Source organism: Somniosus microcephalus, chromosome 20, assembly GCF_052327205.1.
Source record: "Somniosus microcephalus isolate GS21.2 chromosome 20, FLI_Smic_1.0, whole genome shotgun sequence".
In the NCBI taxonomy this organism is placed as follows: Eukaryota; Metazoa; Chordata; class Chondrichthyes; order Squaliformes; family Somniosidae; genus Somniosus; species Somniosus microcephalus.
In genome coordinates this window covers 65,813,530-65,836,646 of record NC_141006.1, presented here as the reverse complement: position 1 = coordinate 65,836,646, position 23,117 = coordinate 65,813,530, and the positions used below count along the sequence as shown (strand labels likewise).

General features: G+C 43.4%; 1 protein-coding gene across 3 annotated transcripts in view; it reads left to right on the top strand.

Moving 5' to 3' along the window:
- Nucleotides 1-18,620, top strand: part of LOC147103364 (lethal(3)malignant brain tumor-like protein 4) — a 64,837-nt gene extending 46,217 nt beyond the window's left edge. The window contains exons 15-23 of one of the 3 annotated variants that reach the window (XR_015072946.1): nt 3,624-3,738; nt 5,032-5,134; nt 7,611-7,781; nt 9,719-9,886; nt 9,975-10,060; nt 12,913-13,079; nt 13,321-13,397; nt 14,274-14,336; nt 17,511-17,526. Coding sequence is in view for 2 of the 3 variants with exons in the window: in XM_085962883.1 (XP_085819009.1) it covers nt 3,624-3,738; nt 5,032-5,134; nt 7,611-7,781; nt 9,719-9,886; nt 9,975-10,060; nt 12,913-13,079; nt 14,274-14,336; nt 17,511-17,654 (1,017 nt within the window). In the remaining variant the exon portion in view is untranslated. Of the gene's footprint in view, nt 1-3,623; nt 3,739-5,031; nt 5,135-7,610; nt 7,782-9,718; nt 9,887-9,974; nt 10,061-12,912; nt 13,080-13,320; nt 13,398-14,273; nt 14,337-17,510 lie in introns of all 3 variants that reach the window. The other 2 variants (XM_085962883.1, XM_085962885.1) reach the window with 2 other exon arrangements.
- Nucleotides 18,621-23,117: the final 4,497 nt, after the last annotated feature.

The window sequence follows — 23,117 nt, the reverse complement described above, 5'->3', positions numbered from 1 at the left end:
AATACTATCTACCAGATCCCTTGAAAAGACTGCTAAGAGTACAAACAACCCATTAAAATTCTCAAAATAGTTTCAAGTTAAATTGGAGAGGAAAAAATAAACAACTACCATGTGGCTGCTTGCTTCTGTTACGACTCCTGCACGCTACATCAGTACGACTCCAGAATATTTATACTTGCTGAATGGGTGTAGGTCTTGGTCTGCCCAAATCAGTCAATGTGAAATTTAAGTTCCTGCTGTATTTTGTTCCTTGAAAACCCACAGAAGTTCCAATGTTACTAATTCTTGCATATGATATATAAATGTTGTGTGCAGTGATTTTGAGTGTGTATACCATTCACAAAGGGGAAGAGCAAGAATTTTTCTGCCTAGCTTTCATCCCCTGTAAAACAATTGTGCAATATCACAAGTGTTGGTAACGCTAAATGTGCATTCACTGCTGTTATAAAACACTTTTTAAAACTCTCATTCTTCCCATTCATGACTGGGATCACACATTGCACTTCCTGTTATTGTCAGACGAAGTCTGTCATGGTTCCATTGGTGTCTCTGTTTCTTTATGGTGCAGGTCTGGTGCTTTCAATGGATTTTTTTTTGTTTCTAATTTATTTGTCAAACTGCTTGTAGTTTTATTTTGATCACCACCTGCAGCTGCCTGGATAATCTCCGGATTTAACAGTTGTTGAAGTTACTGTAAGTTTCCTACTGATCTCTTTAATCGCAACAGTCACCTCCTCAATTCTAAAACATACCCAAATAATCCAGACTGTAAGTTGTCCACACAGACTTATGCATTTAACTTAAGTAGATGCACTCCCAAATAACCATTTTGAAAGATTTAGAAAAAGCCTCGTGGCTAAAGTTTAGACCTCCGCTTCTTCAAAGTCTGCAAAAGTGACAGAGGGGGGGCAGTAATTTTGACTTTGTGCAATAGTGGAGAACGGGTAGCCCACTTTGCATCTCTCGCCATCTAAATGTATTTATTTTCCCAGTCTGGAGGTTCCACGCAGGCCGTTCTCTGGCTTTTCAATGGAAATAACTGCGCACGTGCGAAAAATTGAATGGGCCGCACAGCCGGTTAATTTAATTTTTATTTGTTCATGGGATGTGGGCATCGCTAGCAAGGCCAGCATCTATTGCCCATCCATTGAGAAGGTGGTGGTGAGCTGCCTGATGAGTGGTTTAGGTACAACTGAGGGGATTCGCTAGACCATTTCAGAAGGAAATTAAGAGTCAACCACGTTGTTGTGGGTTTGGAGTCGCATATAGGCCAGACCAGGTAAGGATGGTAGGTTTCCTTCCCTAAAGGACATTAGTGAACCCGTTAGGTTTTTACAACAATCTGGTAGTTTCATGGTCATCATTACTGAAACTAGCTCTTTAATTCCAGATTTATTTAATTGAATTTAAATCCCCCCAGTTGCCGTGGTGGGATTTGATACTCACGTCAACAGATAATTAGTCCAAGTCTCTGGATTACTAGTCCAGTAACATAACCACTATGCTACCGTTAAAGGGGCCACTCACCAAAAAAAAACTACAGGGAACATTGTTTCCAACATCTTTGAAGAACAGGCTTTATCAACTGTTATCGTTCTGTACTACAAGTTGAGCGTCCTGAATTCGGGACCGAGGCTGAGCCGGTTTTCTTGTTTTTCCAGACTTCGGAATGTGTTTCTGAAGTCTGGAAATATCGCAACCTGGGCTCGGGCATTTCCGGACTTCGGACATCAGAAACACGTTCCGAGTCCGGAAATGCCTGGGCCTGGCTGGCGGCGGAAACGGGGTGTCCGGATTCCGGAACTCTGGATTTTGGGTGCTCAACCTGTATAGTGAATGGATACCTCTACCTATATTTATTACCCTAACCCATAAAGTTACTCGTTAATCACTTACAGCTGACATTATTGCTGTTATGTATTTCTTTGCACAAGCACTTGGCATATCTTGTCTTCCGATATGTATTTCTCTCATGACACTCCAAAGCCATCCTGTTTGCATTGAAAAGTCTATTGCTCCATGATACAAAGAGGTTTGGCTGTTAAACCTTTAACTCTCTACAATGTCCAACACTGGAAAGTGGTGGCGTGGGCTTGCTGGATGAGAACAGAATTGGTTATAATGCTTCCCATGGTTCAATAGCCTTCAAACTGATTGTCCAGGCTAACACATGAAAAATAGCTCACTGGGGTTAGGTACTGAAGGGCTGCAGATGCCTGTGGCACTGTATACCAAAAGCAATCTGTGTCTTCATGAGAGATAACAAATTGGTGAAATGCTGTAGAATATTTGTTTCAAGTTTCCGCCCGCCCCCACTCCCTACTTTTCTCGCCTCTCCTGGAGGCACTGACTCTTGCTTGGGTGCAATACAACGGGTGAACACAGTCCTCCAGTACCTTGCATAAAAAGTGGCATAATTCATGCGTGAGCTGATAAGTGACTCGATCACAGGGAGCATCCTGTCCTTGTGTGATATCCACACATGCACCTCTGGCAAAAGTTCTTGGATAGCAATCAGGTGAGAGAACATAAAGCAAAAGTTCAATTGGGTAATTATAGATAACAAACACACAGCTCAGATTCCCTTCATTAGCGCTTTATCATTTATACAGAGCAATCCATTATTCTTCACATATCATAACCTTCATACTACAAGTAAATTAAGTCTAATAAATCAACATTTGTTTTGTTTCAGAATCCCCTGCCTCCCCCTAGCCAAAACACGCAGCTAATTCAATCTCTTTAAGCCAAACAGCTTTAGGAAATGATTGAAACTATTTGAAAATTAGAATTAATGATTTCAAATTGGGGAAAAAAATGTTTATCTGATACGAGGCCAAAGTTTTGATTTCATGATACATCTATAGTGAATATACAACTATTTTATTTTTAAGGTCGCCTTTATTGCCCATCCCTAATTTCCCTGAAGACGTTGTGGTCCTTCTCAGGGTAACTGCTGCAATCCTAGTGCTGATGGAGTTCCCACAATGGTGTTGGGTAGGGAATTCCAGGATTTTGACTCAGCAATGTGGAATGATGGTATATATCCAAGTCAGGATTGTATGTGACTTGGAAGGGAACTGGGAGGTGATGGTGGTCCAATGACCTTACTGCTCTTCTTGGTGGTGGAGATCATGGGCTGGGGGATGCTGTTTAACTAAGCTTGGTGTGTTGCTGCAGTGCATCTCGGAGTACAAACTGCAGCCACAGTGCACCCGTGGTGGAGAGGATGGATGTTTAGTCCAATGGCCGGGGCGCTGATGAAGCAGACTGCTTTCTCATAGATGGTGATGAGCTTCTCAAGTGTTGAGCATTCCATCACATTCCTGACTTGAGCTTTGTGATGGTGGAGAGCCATTGAGTCAGGAGGTGAGCCATTCGTTCAGAGTACCCAGCCTCGGCCCTGCTCTTGTAGCTGTGGTGTTGATCTGGTCTAGTCCGTGGTGACCTGCAGGGTGGTGGTAGGGAACTTGGGGATGGTGGTGCCATTGAAGGTCAAGAGGGGGTCTTTTTATGTTGGAAATGGTCATTACCCAGAACTTGCATAACATGAATGTTGCTCACCACGATAGGTATTACTTTATTTAGAATATCTAATGCATAATATCATTATGGTGTTGCAGATCCATTTTGATGGCTGGAGTCATGACTATGACTATTGGATAGATGCAGATAGCCCAGATATCCACCCTGCTGGCTGGTGTGCTAAAACTGGACATTCAGTACAGATACCTCTTAGTAAGTTGAAGTTTTATCTGTATGTTCTCCTTTATTTACCATTAAGACTATTTGTTGAAATATAACCTCCATTCACTCCAGAGGGGAACCAGAGCCGATAATTATGTTTCCATGATTTTGTTAAAAGTGGAGCATGAGCTGTGCTTTCCAGACAGTCAGTTTTTCCTCATTTGATACCAACATTCTTAGCAGCCACTTGCATTTTTAATAGTACATTTCAAATCCTCAGGACATACCAAAGCGCTTCACGGCCAATGAATTACTTTTTTTTAATAAGTGTAGTCGGCATTTTTGTTAGGCAAACGGGGCAGCCAATTTGCACACAGCATGATCCCACACACAGCAATGACATGAATGGCCACTTAATCTGTTTTGGTGGTGCTGGCTGAGGGATGCATGTTGGCCAAGAGACCAGGAGAAGTTCCTGTTCTGGGATCTTGTAAATCCGCATGAATAGGCAGACAGAGCCTCCGTTTAACATCGCATCTGAAAGTCAGTACCTCTGTGATGCGCTATCAACAATACCAAAGACTACGAAATGGACTTATATGAAGTAGGCTTTTATTGACTAAGAACTAGAGCATGCCTCTGCTAGTGAATCCATCCTAAGAGCTCCCGGGGGAAGGGTGGTGAGTCACCTTTATACCCGGGCTGAGACATGCCTGGACTTGTACAGGGTTAACAGTGGTTTACCACACAGGCATGTACAGGTTAACAGTGGTTTACCACACTCTGTCTTTGGCATTCTACACTGTTCTGATCAAACTCAATGCAAGCTTCAGAACAGGATCTCTTTCTTTTAGGTGCTCTATAGCCCTCTGGTCGGAATACTGACTTTGATAACTATATGCTCCTTTTCTTTACAGTAGAGGGTGGGTCTGTTGGCATCCAGTGGGTGAGGAAGCAGGCTGACGTTTTGGATGTGGTCCCTTCAGAACACACTTCTGGCAGGGGGCTGGTCTGTGCTCAGGGCGTTGGCCTGTTATTTTTCTCTCTTTTTCAGGATTATCGGAACAGTTGCATGTTTCCAGCATTTTCTGTTTTCATCACAGACCTCCTACTATCCGTTAACTTACTCTCTCTAATTCGACTATCTGTTGTTTCATATTTTTTTGAGGTTTTATTGTCAAGTCTAACGAAAGACAAACCGTCTCCATCTCAATGGTTAACCTATCTTTTTCTTTATAGATGCTGACAAACCTGCAATGTATTTTTTATTTTTAGACAAAAAAGCCAGGGGGCCTAACATCTAGAAGCTAAGTAATTAATTGTGAGAATTTCCCCCCCAATTAGGCCCCGCTGACTTGGCGCTAAGTCCAGGACAAGGAGGATGCCCAACACCTGGTTGTAAAGGAATAGGGCACATCAAAGGAGCAAGATATGCTGCACACTACACGTATGTGAGATAAATTATTAGGACTTCCTGCCTTTTTAAAAATAAAACTATTTTCTGTGTTTAAAACTTTAGAATTGTTCATTTTTCATCCTAAGTGATAACATTAACCATTGTTTAAAAAAAATTACATTTGATCGACAGCTTTTATCATTGTTTATTTACACTAGTAAAAAAAAGGTTTGGTGGGAATCTGAAGTGGGAAGTATACTTTATATACTCATGGATCTCCTTCACTAACATTAACAGGAAGAGGAATGTCTACTTGTTGTATTTGAATAGAGGGGCATCAGCAGTGAGCAGAAATTACATAGAAACATAGAAGATAGGAGCAGGAGTAGGCCATTCGGCCCCTCGAGCCTGCTCTGCCATTCAATGCGATCATGGCTGATCATCCAAATTCAGTACCCTGTCCCTGCTTTCTCCCCATATCCCTTGATCCCTTTAGCCTCAAGAAATATATCCAACTCCTTCTTGAATATATTTAATGAATTGGCCTCCACTGCCCTGCGTGGCAGAGAAGTACACAGGTTCACCACTCTCTGGGTGAAGAAATTCCTCCTCATCTCGGTCCTAAATGGCTTACCCCTTATCCTTAGACTGTGACCCCTGGTTCTGGACTCCCCTGCCATCGGGAAATTCCTTCCTGCATCTAGTCTGTCCAGTCCTGTTAGAATTTTATAAGTTTCAATGAGATCCCCTTTCATTCTTCTAAACTCCAGCGAGTATAAGCCTAATCGACCCAATCTCTCCTCATACGTCATTCCTGCCATCTCAGGTATCAGTCTGGTGAATCTTCGCTGCACTCTCTCCATGGCAAGAACATCCTTCCTCAGATAAGGCAATCAAAACTGCACACAATACTCAAGATGTGGTCTCACCAAGGCCCTGTACACCTGCAGCAAGACTTTCTTGCTCCTGTACTCAAATCCTCTCACTATGAAGGCCAACATACCATTTGCCTTCTTAACCGCCTGCTGCACCTGCATGCTTACCTTCAGCGACTGGTGCACAAGGACACCCAGATCTCGTTGCACTTCCCTTTTCCCAATATGTTGCCGTTCAGATAATAATGTCTTCCTGTTTTTGCCACCGAAGTGGATAACCTTGCATTTATCCACATTGGGCAGATGCATGGCAAATGCAGTATAATCACCCAACCTGTCCAAATCGTACTGGAGTTTCTCTGCATCCTCCTCACAGCACACACGCCCACCCAGCTTTGTGTCGTCTGCAAACTTGGAGATATTACATCTAGTTCCCTCGTCTAGATCATTTATATATATTGTGAATAGCTGGGGTCCTAGCACCGAACCCTGCGGTAGCCCACTAGTCACTGCCTGCCACTCGGAAAAAGACCTGTTTATTCCAACTCTTTGCTTCCTGTCTGCCAACCAATTCTCTATCCAAGACAGTACCTTACCCCCAATCCCATGTGCTTTAACTTTACACGCTAATCTCTTATGCGGGACCTTATCGAAAGCCTTCTGAAAGTCCAAATACACCACATCCACTGGTTCTTCCTTATCTATTCTACCAGTTACATCCTCAAAAAATTCCAGTAGATTAGTCAAGCATGATTTACCTTTTGTAAATCCATGTTGACTTTGTCCGATCCTGTCACTGTTTTCCAAGTGCGCTGCTATTACATCTTTTATAATGGACTCTAGCATTATTAATTAGTTTAGGCTCTTGAGAAGGATGCAGATTTTATTTTGTTAATGTGTAAAATCAACCATTTATTCTAGGGGAGGGGGGCAATGTTAGCAGTGATACAAATATAAAGCAGAAAAATTCCAAAACTACTAGTTAATCTCCTGAGGTTTTTGCATGGGGAGTCAGGGCCAAGTGTAGTCTTCAGATGAATTGGGGTTAGAGGGCAGGGGATAATTCGACCAGGGCATGCAGATGTATTTCAATTGCCATTTTAAAGTCTTATATTCTGCCTTTATAAAATACAATTATTATGTAAAAATATTATTTATAGGTAAATCGCAAAATTTGCAGTGGTTTGGGAAGCAAAGAAGTAGAGTTGGTTGGAACACCGGTGACTGCCAAACAGGCTGCGGAGCTGGGAGATGCAAAACTGAGCTGCTACAGCACCTCAACTGGCAGGAAGGCGGAATTGCAGTGTGATGAGTTTACATAGGCAGTTTTTCCATTATAAATGTGGACATGGGAATTTTTAATAGAAAAAGGTGTCAGGAAATGTACGCAAATGTGAGAGATTTTTATTACATTAATTGATCGGTATACTGCCAGTGCTTCATTATTGGGATGTCACTGCCCTCCTTCCGTAACAGGGTAGAAATGTTGCACCACTGATGACAGCGAATGGAAATATGACCGAGTCAGCTAACTGTTAGCAATGTGGATCACTTTGTATAGTGATTGCACACTGGGAATATTTTGTGATACGGGTTTATAAACCTCAAATAGTGATGTATATTCTATCTTGTGCTTTGTTTTTCTATTTTAGTTTAGTTAGTTGTCCGTATTCTGAAATTAACCTCAATAAAGAGACGGTTCTACCAGACCGTTTAAGTGGAGAGAGGCAGTCCCCTGTCTCGGGTGCTCAGAAGCTAAAGAAAATGGGAACGCAGGCAATCTCAACGGCACCAGAGTCACCAGAAGACGCCAGCGTGCTTAAGTGAGTAGTAATAATCCAGCAAAAGTAACTTTCTGTAATTAATCTTGCCATCTGAGAATTTTTACAGTGAAAGCATTTTCCACTATCCCTCCTGTTATCCTAGAATCATGGAATAGTACAGCACAGAAGGAGTCCGTGCCGGCTTTCAAAGAGTAATCCAGTTAGTCCCACTCCCGGCTCTTTCCCCATAACCCTGCCATTTTTTTTTCTCCTTCAGGTATTTATCCAATTCCCTTTTGAAGGCTACTATTGAATCTGTTTCCACCTCCCGATCAGGCAGTGCGTTCCAAATCCTAACCACTCGTCACAAAAGGAAGTTGTCCTTTGCTGGACTGTGGACTCAGTCACTGCCCACTATTAAAGTTTCCTGCCTGGTTGGGAAGTGGTTTGTACTGCAGGGATTATTTCATATTACAATGTTTCGGAGCAGGGTTAACCATCACTTGGAGAACCAGGGTTTGGCAGAGTATGCACTGGACTGTAGGAAATCTGTGCCCTGCCTCTTGGTATATCAGTATCATTTTTCTAGGTCTTTCTGTGCTATTGACTGTTATTTTTCTCATTCGGTGACGATCTCTATTTTTTTAAAAAGGTATTATACAAGGATATCTTTATGGCCAGATCAAAATATTTTTGCATCTTTGATATATTTATTACTTATGGAAAGTAGTGTTTTTTTCCATAACTTGTTTTGCAAGTTACCCTAAAAATGTTTAACAACTTAACAAAGCCATAATGAGAGTTTTGCTAAAAGTATTTGACTGAATTCTAGTAGTGGAATGTGAATACAAAATAAATACAGAGCTGGTTTTAAAAAAAGTTTGATTTGTAGCTTTCTAAATGATAGATTTTTACAATTTAATTCATAATAAATGATATTGTTGATTTACGTATTTGTTGAGACTGTCTGACCCACGGAGTAATACCATTCATTTTTCTTCAAAATTTTGATTACATTTATAACCAACCTTTCTGCCCTGATGGAAAGAAATGCCAAGATTCCTGACGAAAATAGAAATAACTGATTGTACTGACTCAATTGTTTAGCTTTTGGTAGTGTTTAACATTGCTATATAAATTATATGCACAGACTGTATTAGTTTCCTGGTACTGTGATTTATTTCCTCTTGTTACTGAGTTTATAGTAGTAAATGGCTTCAGGGGTTGCAAGATATTTAACAGTGTTACCACTTGGACAGAAATTGTATAAGATTTGAATCCTTCAACTTTCCTTGCAGCCAGTTAGCTGGGTAGGATCAGCTGTCGATCCCGTTCCTTGCTGGCACGACACCAAGTAGACAACTGCATCTTTTACAAATCAATGCGGTGCCAATCTCCGTGAGCGTCTGTGAATAATTTGAGAATAAAGTGTGATTGATGATAAGGATATTCAGTAGTACTCTGCATAATTAATCCTGGAAATTAAAATAAGTAACATTTTATGAGCATAAATTTGTCAATGGAAAATGCACGATACAAATTGTGATTGTTGGGGATTAATCTATCCTGGTGAGTACTACTGACTTTTACCCATGGCATTTCCATTTGAAATGCAGTTGTGTCTCTCTCTATTTTATGAATACATTGCGATGAAGGAAATTTGCCAGTCAAGCATCAACCTTTACTAATTATGTAATATTTATCATTGAGACCCAGCTGGGATGGCAAAGGCCAGCTATTGGTACTTAGTAGAGTTTTTAATCTGTTTAAATAGAAACTACCTCAGAGTAGCAAGTTTTTTTGCTTCGCAGATTTAATTTGACATGTTCACGCATTTATTGCACAAGTATCACCCAGATAAAGTTATTTGGCGATGAGGCAACTTTTCTTTCCCCTTCTGGTAAATCCAATTTTGCTTCCATGAAGTTGGTATGTACTTAATATGGATTCTCAATAAAAAAAATTCTATCTTCTCCTTTCGTTTCACCTGCCACCAGAAAAACTCTTTCACAGAATGGTGCTGGGAACCGCATCGAAATACACTGCCTGACCGGACACCACCTCATGGAAAATGGGCAGGCGAAAGGAGTTGGCGAAGAATGCTGTGAAGAATCGCCAGTCAAAAAGCCCCAAGTGTCAGTTGATGGCAAGATAAAACAGAGAAAGTAAGTCCTCGGGATGCGCTACCCTCTTGATTATTATTTTTGGCTCCTATTCCTCCCTGTGGCCTAATGACGTGTCTGTTGCATTTAGAGTTGGACGTCCACCAAAGTATTTGAAACTGCAGTTTGTAAAGCAAGAGGAGGAAGAAACGCTGGGCAGACTAAAAGAAACAGCAGGTTAATGTTAATCGGATTAACTGATACTATTGTAAATGATTAGCTTTCGGGCTGCCAGTGTAAATGTAGTGCTGTTTGTGCATATATTTCACTTGTACACTAAGGGAATCGAGGGATACGGGGATAAGGCGGGAAAGTGGAGTTGAGGTAGATCAGCCATGATCTTATTGAATGGCGGAGCAGGCTCGAGGGGCTGTATGGCCGACTCCTGCTCCTATTTCTTATGTTCTTCTGTCCCTGTGTGGTTTTCACATGCACTTAGTGAATATGCAATACAAGTAAAATTTACCAACTTGAGAACAGAGCCATACTGGAAAATAATTGAACTTGATATCTGTAAATGTGTAACCCCACTCTTTTAGAATCGTACAGCACAGAAGGAATCCATTCAGCCAATCGTGCCTGTGCCGGCTCTTTGAAAGAGCTCTCCAATTAGTCCCATTCCCCTTCTCTTTCCCCACAGTCATGCACATTTTTCCTTTTCAAGTATATATCCAATTACCTTTTCAAAGTTACTATTGAATCTACTTCCACCACCCCTTCAGGCAGTGAATTCTAGAACAAAGCAATTCGCTGCATAAAAAAAATTCTCCTCCTCTCCCAGCTGGTTCTTTTGCCAATTACTTAAATCTGTGTCCTCTGGTTACTGACCCTCCTGCCAGTGGAAACCGTTTCCCCTTATTTCTCTCTCAAAACCAGTCATAATTTTGAACACCTCTATTAAATCTCCTAATAGTTTTCCATAGGATGATTCTGCAGTCTGGCACTTCCGGTGCGGAATGACACTTGCAGGGAGCGCTGGCCAGGGATTCCAGGCCCACAGTCCCTCATTTTAAATTTAATGGAAATTCAGGTACTGTGGGCCCACAATTTCCCAACTTGCATGCCCTGCAATCTCTGATCAGCAGAATCATCTCTTGTACCTCATGACCTGCTCTGGGTAATTCTGAACTTAAATCTGATAGTGAACAATTTGCAAATTACCATTAAAATCATCATCAGATCAATATTTTTTTTTACATTCATAATGAAGTAAAAGTCCAACCAAAGCTAATTGTTTTGAGGTCACAAGCTTCAATCTGTCGTTTTTTTTCCCCTTGTTTAATGTTCCGGCTTCTTTGGAAGCCATAAGAATAGGTATTTAGTGAAGGGAATATTAGAATCCGTAATATATGAAAAGCAGTCATCCATTTCTCACTGTAATGAAGAGTTAACGGCCAGGACAGAATACGACAGCTGCTGTTCTGCGGTTGCACAGCAGTGAAAATGAGTTGTATCTATTAAATAATGTGTTGGTTGAGGGATCCCAAGAGCCCTCCCTGCTCTTCAGATATTGCTTTGGGATCTTTTACATTCTCCTGAACAGACAGACTGGATCTCCGTTTCTCATCTTGTTTGAAAGACGGTGCTGCAACAATACAGCACTCCCTGAACTGCACTGTGTTAACCTAGATTAGCGCTCAAGAGCTTCCCTGGTGGTCTAGTGGTTAGGATTCAGCACTCTCAACTCCGCAGCCCTAGTTTGTTTCCTGGTCAGGCAACAGGATGTTTTTTACGGCACAGACACGATGGGCCGAATGGCCTCCTTCTGTGCCGTAAATTTCTATGATTCCAAGTCCTGGAGTGGGACTTGAACCCCCACAGCCTTCTGACGCGAGGTGAGAATGTGTCGCCAGCGGAGCAGAACTGATGCTGATTATTAATCAAAATGTAGGTAAATTTAAAAAGCAACAACAAGCGGGTTGAGCTCCTGCAAATAGGCAGGCAGCCATTGCGTCACGCAGGAAAAGTACTCGTACTCGTGTGTAGCATGCTGAGTTTCGAACAACACGACTGAAGTGTATCTTCTTTAGTAGCTCAGGAACCTTAAATGAGTGAAGGTCACACTGTTCGCAGTTTTCTAATGGGAGTTTCAGTTTCAGTGTTCAAGATGAACACTTCGATTTCAATTTAATTTGGCTTCAGCCCCATTGTCACCAAGGGAGATTTAATAGAGGTGTTCAAAATTATGAGGGGTTTTGATAGATTAGATAGGGAGAAACTGTTTCCACTGGCAGGAGCATCGATAATCAGGGGACACAGATTTAAGATAGGGGGGAGATGAGCAGAATTTTTTTTACCCAGCGAGTTGTGATCTGGAATGCATTGCCTGAAAGGGCGGTGGAAGCAGATTCCGTAGTAACTTTCAAAAGGGAATTAGATAAATACTTGAAAAGGAAAAATTTGTAGGGATATGGGGAAAGAGCAAGGGAGTGGGACTAATTGGATCACTCTTTCAAAGAGCCAGCCCAGGCACGATGGGCCAAATGGCCTCCTCCTGTGCTGTAAGATTCTATGATTCTATCATTTTAGTTGCCTCACAAAGTTCAAGATCCATAACTCAAGCGCGCAGTTTTACCTGGCAGAGTACCTACTCACCACTGGGGGGAAAACAAAAATCAAGAAATGGACAGGAATAAATGAAAGAAATGTTGTTGATACCGCCTCCTTAACAGTTTTATTTTTAAAAGGTTGTGAAAAAAGACTCCCTGTTTACAAATATCTATATAGAATGTGAGACCTCGACTTGGTTAGTGATACATTCCACATTCATTTATTCACAGCTTTTATTCTCGAGTCTTTCTAGTTAACTACCATGATGGAGTAAATTACTCTTTTTAGGAAGACCGCTATGCACCAATAATTGGGGAGGCTTTTCCCTGTAAATGATGAATACCGTAAACACAGACTTTAGTTCTGTGGGCTGCGTCCTGTCCAAACTGATCTGAAATGTATTTAGTTTTTTTTATTCGTGCTGCACGCTGGATTCTGTTGCTTCTCTCAAAACGTTTTAATCTTTTGCCTTTCTGTAGAGAGTGACTACAACCTGCAGCAAGCTCTTCACCAGTCAGTGTTTATGTCTTCTGTCTCTCCACATCCCACGCAACGTCTGTACCTCTGCTGGGAACAGCACAGCAAGCTACTGCCTGAGGTGGCAGGTCACACTGCAAAGAAAGTGGCAAAGTGGTCCATAGACGAGGTAAACTGAGAAACCAGTGCTGCTGCCGCCCCCCCTCACCCACCCACCACCATAACCATTGGCAGCAGGATACTGCCTGCTTGTTTGCTCATTTCTTGATTAAAACCAGGAACGCTATAAATTCAAGGTCTGCTTAACCCCCCGCAGCCCTCTATTCAGGCTATTGTCTCTTCTGGAAGATCTCCTCTTGTGGTTTTGTGTGTTGTTTTAAACTTAAGAATGCCTCTCTTCCACTTGTTAGAAATATTCTCCACTTGCTCTGACCTATGGGGTAATTTTCTGACTTCGTAAAGCAGGCGGGCAACCTCACCACCGGAAGTGAGTATCTGAAATGTTGGCATGTGCAGCGCTTAATTTTCCAACAAATAAGAGGCACTTGTAACAGGCAAGGCTCCCTGGTGGGCCGGCGAAAGCGGGGAAATTACCCCTTTAAAGTCACCGCTGTTCTGTGTTCTAAAGTTTTAAGAATCAGTCTGCAAATTTGTCGTTGATGCATAAATTAAACTGTGAACTGAACTAACTTGTATTGAATGGCACATAAACCATCAAAGTTATGGTGTGAGCCAGTAGGCTTTTTTATTTTGGCCTTGGAGAGTTCATTAAGCATTAGGCGAGAAATTAGCACTCCACCTTGATTGTTGACTGCAGCCATGGTTCAGGATGAAACCTTTTTTATTTTAAATATTTAGTTCTCCTCCGCCACTCCAGGCACTCCTGATGACTCCAGTGAGTTCATCCAGTGAATAGCTGAGCCATATGGACCATGAAGATCCCAGGTTTGATCCTTGGTCTGTGGTGAATTAGTGGACCTTAGCTGAGATGGTGAGAGAGTTGCTGTAGTTGGCCTGAGTTCGGGAGAGGAATGTGGACTAGGATAGTGGACAGAATTGGGAATCCCAACATCCCTTTTATGGAAGTGCATGACCATTGGATATCTGCCTCTGCTTTGATGGCCCCACACAGTGCAATAACCCAAGACCGCTCACTGTCCAGGCTCTCGCATGCATAATGCCCACTCCCAGTAACACCCGGCACTTTCAGCAGAGGAGAAAGTTGGCGAGAAAATTTAGAACAAATATTTTAAGCAAGCTATAGTTCAAGCTGCACTATTTTTTGAAGCTTAAAGTAAAGGAAGATGTTGCAATTTTCTGAGGTGCTGAATCCGAGGTCTGAAGGCATGTTTGAATTCTACAGGTGGCCAATTTTGTACAAAGTTTACCAGGCTGTAAAGAACAAGCCATTGTTTTCAGAGAAGAGGTAAGTGTTAAGTGAATAGTTGGTGGTGATTTGTGCATTGAAATGTAAATTCCCCTATAGAACCATAGAAGTTTACAGCACAGGAGGAGGCCATTCGGCCCATCAGGTCTATGCTGGCTCCTTGCTGGAACAATTCAAAAACTAATCCTACTGCCCCATCCTCTGCCCATAGCCCTTCATTTTCCTCTGCTTCGAATATTTATCTTCTCTGCAATGTTCCCAGTAAGCTGCGCGGCCGCGCAGTAGTCTCCTGACCTCTGGTTACCGACCCACTTGCCAGAGGAAACAATTTCTCCCCGTGCAGCCGGCTCATCGGCTTTTAAATGGAGAAACCACACATGCGCAAGGATTTGAATAAGCCGCACAGCCCATCAAAGGGGCCGCGCACCCAAAAAAAAATTAGAGGGAACATTGCTTCTCTCCCTTAAATTATGCAATGTTATTTGCCTCAACATCTTGTGACAAAGCAACCCATGTTGTAACAACTCTATGCATATGACATTTTTCCTGACCTTTGTCCTCCCTCTCGGTGACATTTTAAAGTTGATGACACTGATTTCCCAACCAGAAGAAATAGTCTTTCCCTATCAAAACCCTTCATTATTTTAAAAACCTCCATTTAATCTCCTCTTAACCTTGTTCTGCTCAAGTGGAAATAGCCTCAGTATCTCACGTCCCACCTCATTACTATAATTTCTCGTCCTTGGCATCACCTTGGTTGAATCTATGCTGTATTCTGTCTATGGCTTTAATGTCCTATCTATAATGGGGTGCCCACTACTGTACACAGTACTCGCATCTGTGGCCTAACCATTACTTGTACCACATCCTTAGCATAATTTCTCTGTCTGGATTGTCCTTGCGTTTTATATTATCGAATCATAGAATCTTACAACACAGAAGGGAGCAATTCAGCTCGTCTTGCCTGTGCCGGCTCTTTGAAAGAGCTGTCCAATTTAATCCCACGCCCCTGCTTTTTCCCCATAACCCTGAAAATTAGGTTTCTTCAAACACACGTCCAATTGCCTTTTGAAAGATCCTACAGAATGTGATTCCACCACCCTTGCAGAGCGTGTGTTCCAGATTTTAACAACCCTCTGTGGAGAAAAAATCTCCTCATTTCCCCTCTAGTTCTTATTTTAAATTTATGACCTCTGGTTACTGACCCACTTGCCAGAGGAAACAATTTCTCCCTACTCGCTCTATCAAAATCCCTCATAATTTTGAATACCCCTATTACGTCTCCCCTAAGGAGAATAATCCCTGCTTTTCCAATCTCTCCACATAATTGAAGTCACTCATTCCTGGTAAACCTCCTTTGTACCTTCTCCAAGGCCTTGATCTCCTTCCTAAAGTGTGGTGCACAGAATTGTACACCATACCCCAGCTGAGGCCTAACTAGTGATTTGTAAAGGTTTAGCATGACTGACTTGGTTTTGTACTCAATGCCCCTGTTTACAAAGCCAAATATCCAATATGCTTTTTTAACTTACCGCCTTATCAACTTGTCCTGGCACCTTTATATCCTACATGGTCACAATAACATTACTCTACCAGAAGCAGCACAGTGATGGTCAAGCTATGATGCAGTTTGACTTTAAGCCCTGTTCACACAAACTGCCAGTTGCTCTAATGTGGACCCGGTGGGGTGGATTTTGAGTTTTGGGTGACTGACCAGTGGGGAGCGTGTTGGCTGACCACCCGTTCGAACCAATGATGAAGAGATTCCTGATGCGTGGGGAGGGGGCGCGGGGTGGTGGGGTCCCGGTGCAACAAGTGACCCAGATTATTTTTGTGGGTCCCGGAGCAGCACAAAAATAATTTGACACTTGCCTTTGGCGGGCCTCTTCGGTTCCATTGCTCATGGAACTGGTCAGAGTGTACACGGTGACCACCTCAACCGAAAATGGCAATCGGGTCCTATTTATTTCATCTGACCCCGATTTTTCTATCGTAGAAGGGGCCCATCCATCGCCTGAAACAGGTGGGCGCTTTGGACACCCTTTCATTTGCCGGTGGCAACGGGGCTGTAAGGGTACCGACCCCATTTTGAGGCCGTTGCCGGTTAACGCCAAGTGAAGGCAGTGAAAATTGATCCCAGTAAATGCGGGTGGAGTGAGCGGGGCGGGTGGAGTGAGCGGGGCAGGTGGAGTTGCCCCATTTTACATTTCTGGTTCTCAGTGGGCACAGCTCCATGGCTAAAATTACGATTTTTCTTGTTTTCTGTTTTTTTTCCTTCTTCTGCAGATGCAACACATACTAACACTGCTGGCATACACTCAATCCTGTGTGCATGCACAAACACACGTTTGTTTTATTTTGGGTTATCATGTCAGTGAATCCACCAACTACTTCCCCTGCACTTAAGCCAAGTTAGTCCCAACATGAAACCCAGCCCAGAATGCGTTAATGTTATGCTACGACTGACGAACAGTGCAGAGTCTGGCAAGTTTACACTGGCAATCAGATGTCCGATCTGGGCAGGCATCCATCTTGGTCCATTCTAAAATTGATTCTGTAAACTGGGCATTAGATCTTTTTTGGTAATTGCTTAGCTACAGATGGAAAGCTTTTTATAGCCAAGTATTTGGGCTAAAATGAGGAGCTGTTTTGAGTTTCCCATAGTTGGGCTGGAATTACTAAACCAAAACATTGGCTTCTTAGGAACAAAAATGGAATTTTTATTTGGCGTTTTCTCAATTTTCAATGTTCCAGAGCTAAACTTAAGATTATCAAAAGCCTGTATTTGGTTTTTTTTAATATTGAATTGTAGAATCATAGAATGGTTACAGCACAGAAGGAGACCATTTGGCCCGCCGAGCCCCTGCTGGCTCTCTACAAGAGCACTTCAGCTAATCCCACTCCCCCGCCCTTTCCCCGTAGCCCTGAAATTTTTTTTCACTTCAGGTACTCATCCAATTCCATTTTGAAAGCCATGCTTGAATCTGCCTCCCCCACCCTTTCGGGCAGTGCATTCCAGATTGTCGCTGCTTAAAAAAGATTTTCCTCATGTTGCCTTTGGTTCTTCTGTCAATCACCTTAAATCTGTGTCCTCTGGTTCTCGACCCTTCTGCCAATGGGAATAGTTTCTCTATCTACTGTCTGGCAAAAAAAAAAATCGAAATCTCTTTGATTACCCATTCATTTTTGATTTCTTAACTTTTGCCTGCACAGCAAATAGATGGAGAAGCCTTTTTGCTGCTGACCCAAATGGACATGGTTAAAATTATGAGCATCAAACTGGGACCTGCGCTGAAGATTTACAACTCCATCCTCATGTTTAAAAATGCAGAAGAAAATGGATCAGAGGTCTCCTAAACGATGGATTTTTTTAAGTGCAAGGACCTGCAAACTGGAAAGAAATCCAACTTGATGATTTTTCTTCTCTCTGACTGACTCATTTAACATTTATTAATGAACTAAAGTCTGTGATGCAAATCTCCAGTGGGTGAAGTCCACAGCTGTCGAAGACAGACAAGATTTTTTTGTTGGAACAATGAATACCTTCCCGTGGTGTATTGTAAGTGATCATTGTTCCAAGTGTTTAGATTTTTTTTTAAATCTTAAAACCTCATTTAGGGAAACTGACTTTGAAAATAGTTTGTCATCTTTGGAGCCTTGATCATGGCGTTACTTGATGCCCATTTCCATTGTCTTCCACCCAAGCTTAGCTGAAAATTTGGTCCCTGTCTTGGTGCCTTTTTTCTTAATTCCAAGGATACTGCAGCATTGTTTTTGGTCTCAAGTGCTTCTTTTATTGGGGACAGTACATGTGGGAAAAAAATAAGAAGCAAAGAGTAGCAGAGATTAGGAGAATACAAAATTACCCTTGTCCCAGCACCATTGGGTTAAATCAGTCCACCTCGGTTGGACTTGTTTTCTCTGAAACAACATGATAAACTATACGATTAAATTGAATGCATGAACTGAACCTCAAAGTGAGTGTGCTGTTCTCTTTATTACTATTACTTTTCTGGTATAAATGAGTACCATGATTTTGTCTGATTACTCTTTTATGTAATGAGTTGCAAGGAATGCTGGAGTGCACTAGTTGTCCCGTTGTTGAGTTGTACAGTCAATAATTTAACTAACCATTACACTGCTTAATGTTTAATTCTCAGTGGATTTTTAAATGTGAAGGTTTCAGTGCGAGTTGTGGTTGCCAGAAACACCCAATTTTTTTTTTTCCCCCCAAGTGCACACATTACATTTGAAATGTATATCCTATATTAAACCGTGAAAAAGTAAAAGCACATTGTCAACGTTTGTAATTGACTAGTTGCACACTATGTTTCTGGTGTAATTTTGTTCAGAAAATGGGAAGCAATCAGGAACTCAAGCAAAAGTTTTAAGTTTCCCCTTTTGTGGTAGAACGCAGGTAAGTCGTAAGCAGAAGATTCAGATGAAAGGGGCTGTTTTATTTGTATTCTTCTAAAGACCTGATAGGATTGTCTATGTGTAACATTGATGAAGATTTCCTCTGATATTTCTAGCAAAGTTGTAAACTCAAATTTTGTGAAATTCTGGTCTTTGAGCAGGTTAACAATTTTGCACTTTTTAAAAAATAGTGTGGGGTAGACCTTGACTTAGTGCGATAGTGTAAAATGGGTGATGGCAAATCGGCAGCCTGTTTTACATCACTCCCAATTTTAAAATTTCCATTGACTTACATCACTCCCAATTTTTATTGCTATTGAAGTCAAACGGGCTGCCAACTGGCTATCGCTCGTTTTACACTATCACACCAAGTTAAGATCGACACCTATTTCTTTCTGGGGACCAAGGATAATATTCCGGCCCCCAGTGATTGTGGTCCTACTTTTTATATTTTTATTTAAATATGGAGGTAATTCAGAACCGTAACTGTCTTTTTGAATTTGGCACCAATGGGGATTTGAACAGAAGTTTTGAATAAGATTTTTTAATGAACAAACACGGAGCCTGCCAATAGTTTTTTTGTGCCTTATATCACTCGTCTCTCTGAATTTCCCTTTTAAGAAAAATGATTTTAATGATAACCGGCAATTGATGCCAAGATTTGTTTGTTTCAAAGGTGTTTTATGTATTTGACATCCTCTGTCTTGGCAAGACTGCTACCCTCTTTTCCATAGTAACAAGAATATTAGTATCACAAAAAACTTGTTAAAAAATTTAAAATACCAACTCTACTGGCAAAACCCACATCCTGCCACTCGCTGCTGCCGAGTTTTAGTAAATCGAGCTGCATTACCACCAAGACTTTATAATCTAAAAGTAATTCCACTGCACTGCAACCAAAATATCCTGTTTCTTGGTGCTCCACTGATCTCAGCTAGGCCTGTGAGAGCAAGATGTAGAGCAGTGTCCGATCACTTCCTCCAGGGCGTGTAGAGCAGTGTCCGATCGCTTCCTCCAGGGCGTGTAGAGCAGTGTCCGATCGCTTCCTCCAGGGCGTGTAGAGCAGTGTCTGATCGCTTCCTCCAGGGCGTGTAGAGCAGTGTCCGATCGTTTCCTCCAGGGTGTGTAGAGCAGTGTCTGATCGCTTCCTCCAGGGCGTGTAGAGCAGTGTCCGATCGCTTCCTCCAGGGCGTGTCGAGCAGTGTCCGATCGTTTCCTCCAGGGCGTGTCGAGCAGTGTCCGATCGCTTTCTCCAGGGCGTGTAGAGCAGTGTCCGATCGCTTCCTCCAGGGCGTGTAGAGCAGTGTCCGATCGCTTCCTCCAGGGCGTGTAGAGCAGTGTCCGATCGCTTCCTCCAGGGCGTGTAGAGCAGTGTCCGATCGCTTCCTCCAGGGCGTGTAGAGCAGTGTCCGATCGCTTTCTCCAGGGCGTGTAGAGCAGTGTCTGATCGCTTCCTCCAGGGCGTGTAGAGCAGTGTCCGATCGCTTCCTCCAGGGCGTGTAGAGCAGTGTCCGATCGCTTTCTCCAGGGCGTGTAGAGCAGTGTCCGATCGCTTCCTCCAGGGCGTGTAGAGCAGTGTCCGATCGCTTCCTCCAGGGCGTGTAGAGCAGTGTCTGATCGCTTCCTCCAGGGCGTGTAGAGCAGTGTCTGATCGCTTCCTCCAGGGCGAGACGCTTGAGATAATCAGAGGGCAGAGCATCCAGAAGTGCTCATGCACACCTTTTAGCAACAGGTTCCTTTAAGACTGTTGTGGTACAGCAGGTTCTTGAAGATTGATGTGGTACAGCAAGGAACAGGTATATTTTTAAAAAAATTAGAGCTAAAATTTCAGCTTGCTTTACGAAATACTCCTTGTTGCTCATGTTATAAAACAGTATTCCCACGAACATACCAAAGGGTGTATGTGCTTTTATTTCATTTGTTTTCAGGAACATGGGTGATATTGGCAAGACCACATTTATTACCTATCCCTAGGTATCCTGAAGAAGGTGGTGGAGGCGTACCTGCTTGAATCGCTGCAGCCCTTGTGATGGTGCTCCCACAATTGTGTTAAGTGGGGAAATTCCAGGATAATGACCCGGAGACAATGAAGGAACGATCCATGTTCCAAGTCAGGATGGTGTGTGACTCGGAGGGCAACTTGGTGGAGATGGTGTTCCCACAAAATTGCTGCTCTTGTCCTACTTGGTAGAGGTTGCAGAGGAGGGAGGTGCTGTCAAAGTGACTTTGGTGAGTTGCAATAATGCATCCTGTAGCTCGTACATACTGCAGCCACAGAGTACAGCTGGTGGAGGGGACGGATATGGGGAACGGGCACCGATCAAGTGAACTGCTCTGTCGTGGATGGTGTGGAGCTTCTCTAGTGTAATTGCACCTGCACCAGAGGTGAGTCTCAAGTATTGCATCACAATTTTGACTTGCGCATTGTGGATGGTGGAGAGGCTTTGAGAGGTCAGGAAGTAAGTCACTCGGTGCTGCCTTGCTGTTATACCATAATTTATTACAAGGGCCACTGATTCCTGAATTTGATTTATTCAGTGACTGTGACAAAATACAGGACGACATTAATAAACTTGCAGAATGGGGGTGTAACTGGCAAATGAACTTCAATATGGTAGCACATTTTGATAGGAAGAATAAGGAGATCACATGCTCCTTGGAAAATAAGGGCCCGATTTTGTGGCTTGTGTGGGAAATGGTCAGATTCCCCCGAATGTGGGGTTTCTGACACACAAAAAAATGTTAGCCAGCTCCACGCAATTTTCCCTCAAGTGGCCAGTTAATTCCCAGCATGTGGGCAACCTTGCTAATTGTCCATTTCTAGTCAGAAAGCCCCACAGTATGATGTCATCATTCGTGGTGCTTTCAAGGTCCATAGCAAGCACTGCATCCTCTGAAGGCTTCCAAACGAACCATACAGGATGGCAGAGGAGCCTGCAGCAGCTGTGGCCAGTGCCAGACCCCGAGCTGCCTCCAAATTCGACGAAGCTTCACTGCAGGCACTATTGGATGGGGTTAGGGCCTGCAGGGAGGTCCTCTTCCCTAGGTCAGGCAGGAAGAGGCCTCCCACTGAGACCAAGGCAGCATGGATGCAGGTGTCAGCAGATGTCAACTCGAATGTGCATGTCACCTTGGCATCACATCTCTAACTCCTTCCTTCACTCCCCCACAGTACCATCCAGAGCCCCCGTCCTCACTGTGGAGGAGGAAGAGGCTGTGCAGCCAGACTCCTCAGAGGAAGCTCCAACCTCTGAGGGTGCAGCGTCAGCAGAAGTAAGCGCACCCAGCACCAGCGCAGACACTCACACCTCGGGGGGACCTTCGGGACATAGAGTAGTGTTGTTACCTGGTGTTTCACAGCTCACAAGTGAGCCTCAGCAGATTCTGGAGACAGGGACAGCAATGGAGAGTCCTCGTCTAGCTCAGCTGCGCTGCATGTCGACCCTCTGCCTCTGGGTCCATCCGCAAGAGAAGAGGTGATGGATCTCCATGCACAGATGCAGGAGTCTCTGGCAGGTTTTGTCTCCAGGGTCGCTGCGAGTGTGTAGCGAATGGAGGAGTCCATAGCGACCATGAGCAGAGCCTTTGTGGAGTCATTGGCGCATGAATGCATCACCATGGAAAGGTTGGCAACCTCCATGGAGGAGATAACTCGCCAGGGTACGGAAAACATGGTGAGTGCTCATAAGAGAATGACATCTCTTGAGGAGCGTTGGCCATCTATTGAACAGAGAAACCAGATCTTCATGGAAGTCCTTCTGAGTAAGACTGCCAGTGCAGAAATGGGTCCCCATGGCCCCCTAAAGTGCAGCAAGGTGCTCTCAAGTCACTTCCAAGCGCTGGCCCCTTCTGGCCTGTGCAGCTTCAGGTGAGTGAGCAGCAGCCTGGTGCTCATCATGCTGTTCCTGGTTCTGCTGCTGCAGCCTCTGCTGCTGGAGATCCTCTAATGGCAAGAAGGAAAGGATAAAAAGGCTTCCCATGCTTCTCGTAGATGCCTGCGCTGAGGAAGCGCTGAGTGAGGGTGGCGAGAGGGGCTTCCCAGGAGATCACATTGGAGATGTTTGTGAGGCTCCAACCTTCCACAGCTGTGCCTAAGCCTTGAAGAAGTAGCCCCAAGCCTTCAGCAACAAGGTCCTTCAACATACCAAGTGCTGTCCCTTTAAATCGCAGCTTTTCCGAATGACCTGCAGCTGACAGCGAGCAAGCCGGCAAGCTTCACGCCAGGTTTCATCAGCGGGTTTCCCCGCAGGCGTGTTTGATGTGGGGAAAGCCCCAAAATTGCAACGGCCCCTGAAAATCGACTTAAACAAGGTAATAATTGCTTATTAGTGTTCCGACGGCCAGTCCCACCAGTGGCGGGCGGGACTGATTCGAGTCGCGGGGAAACGGCGGTCCGAAAGTCGG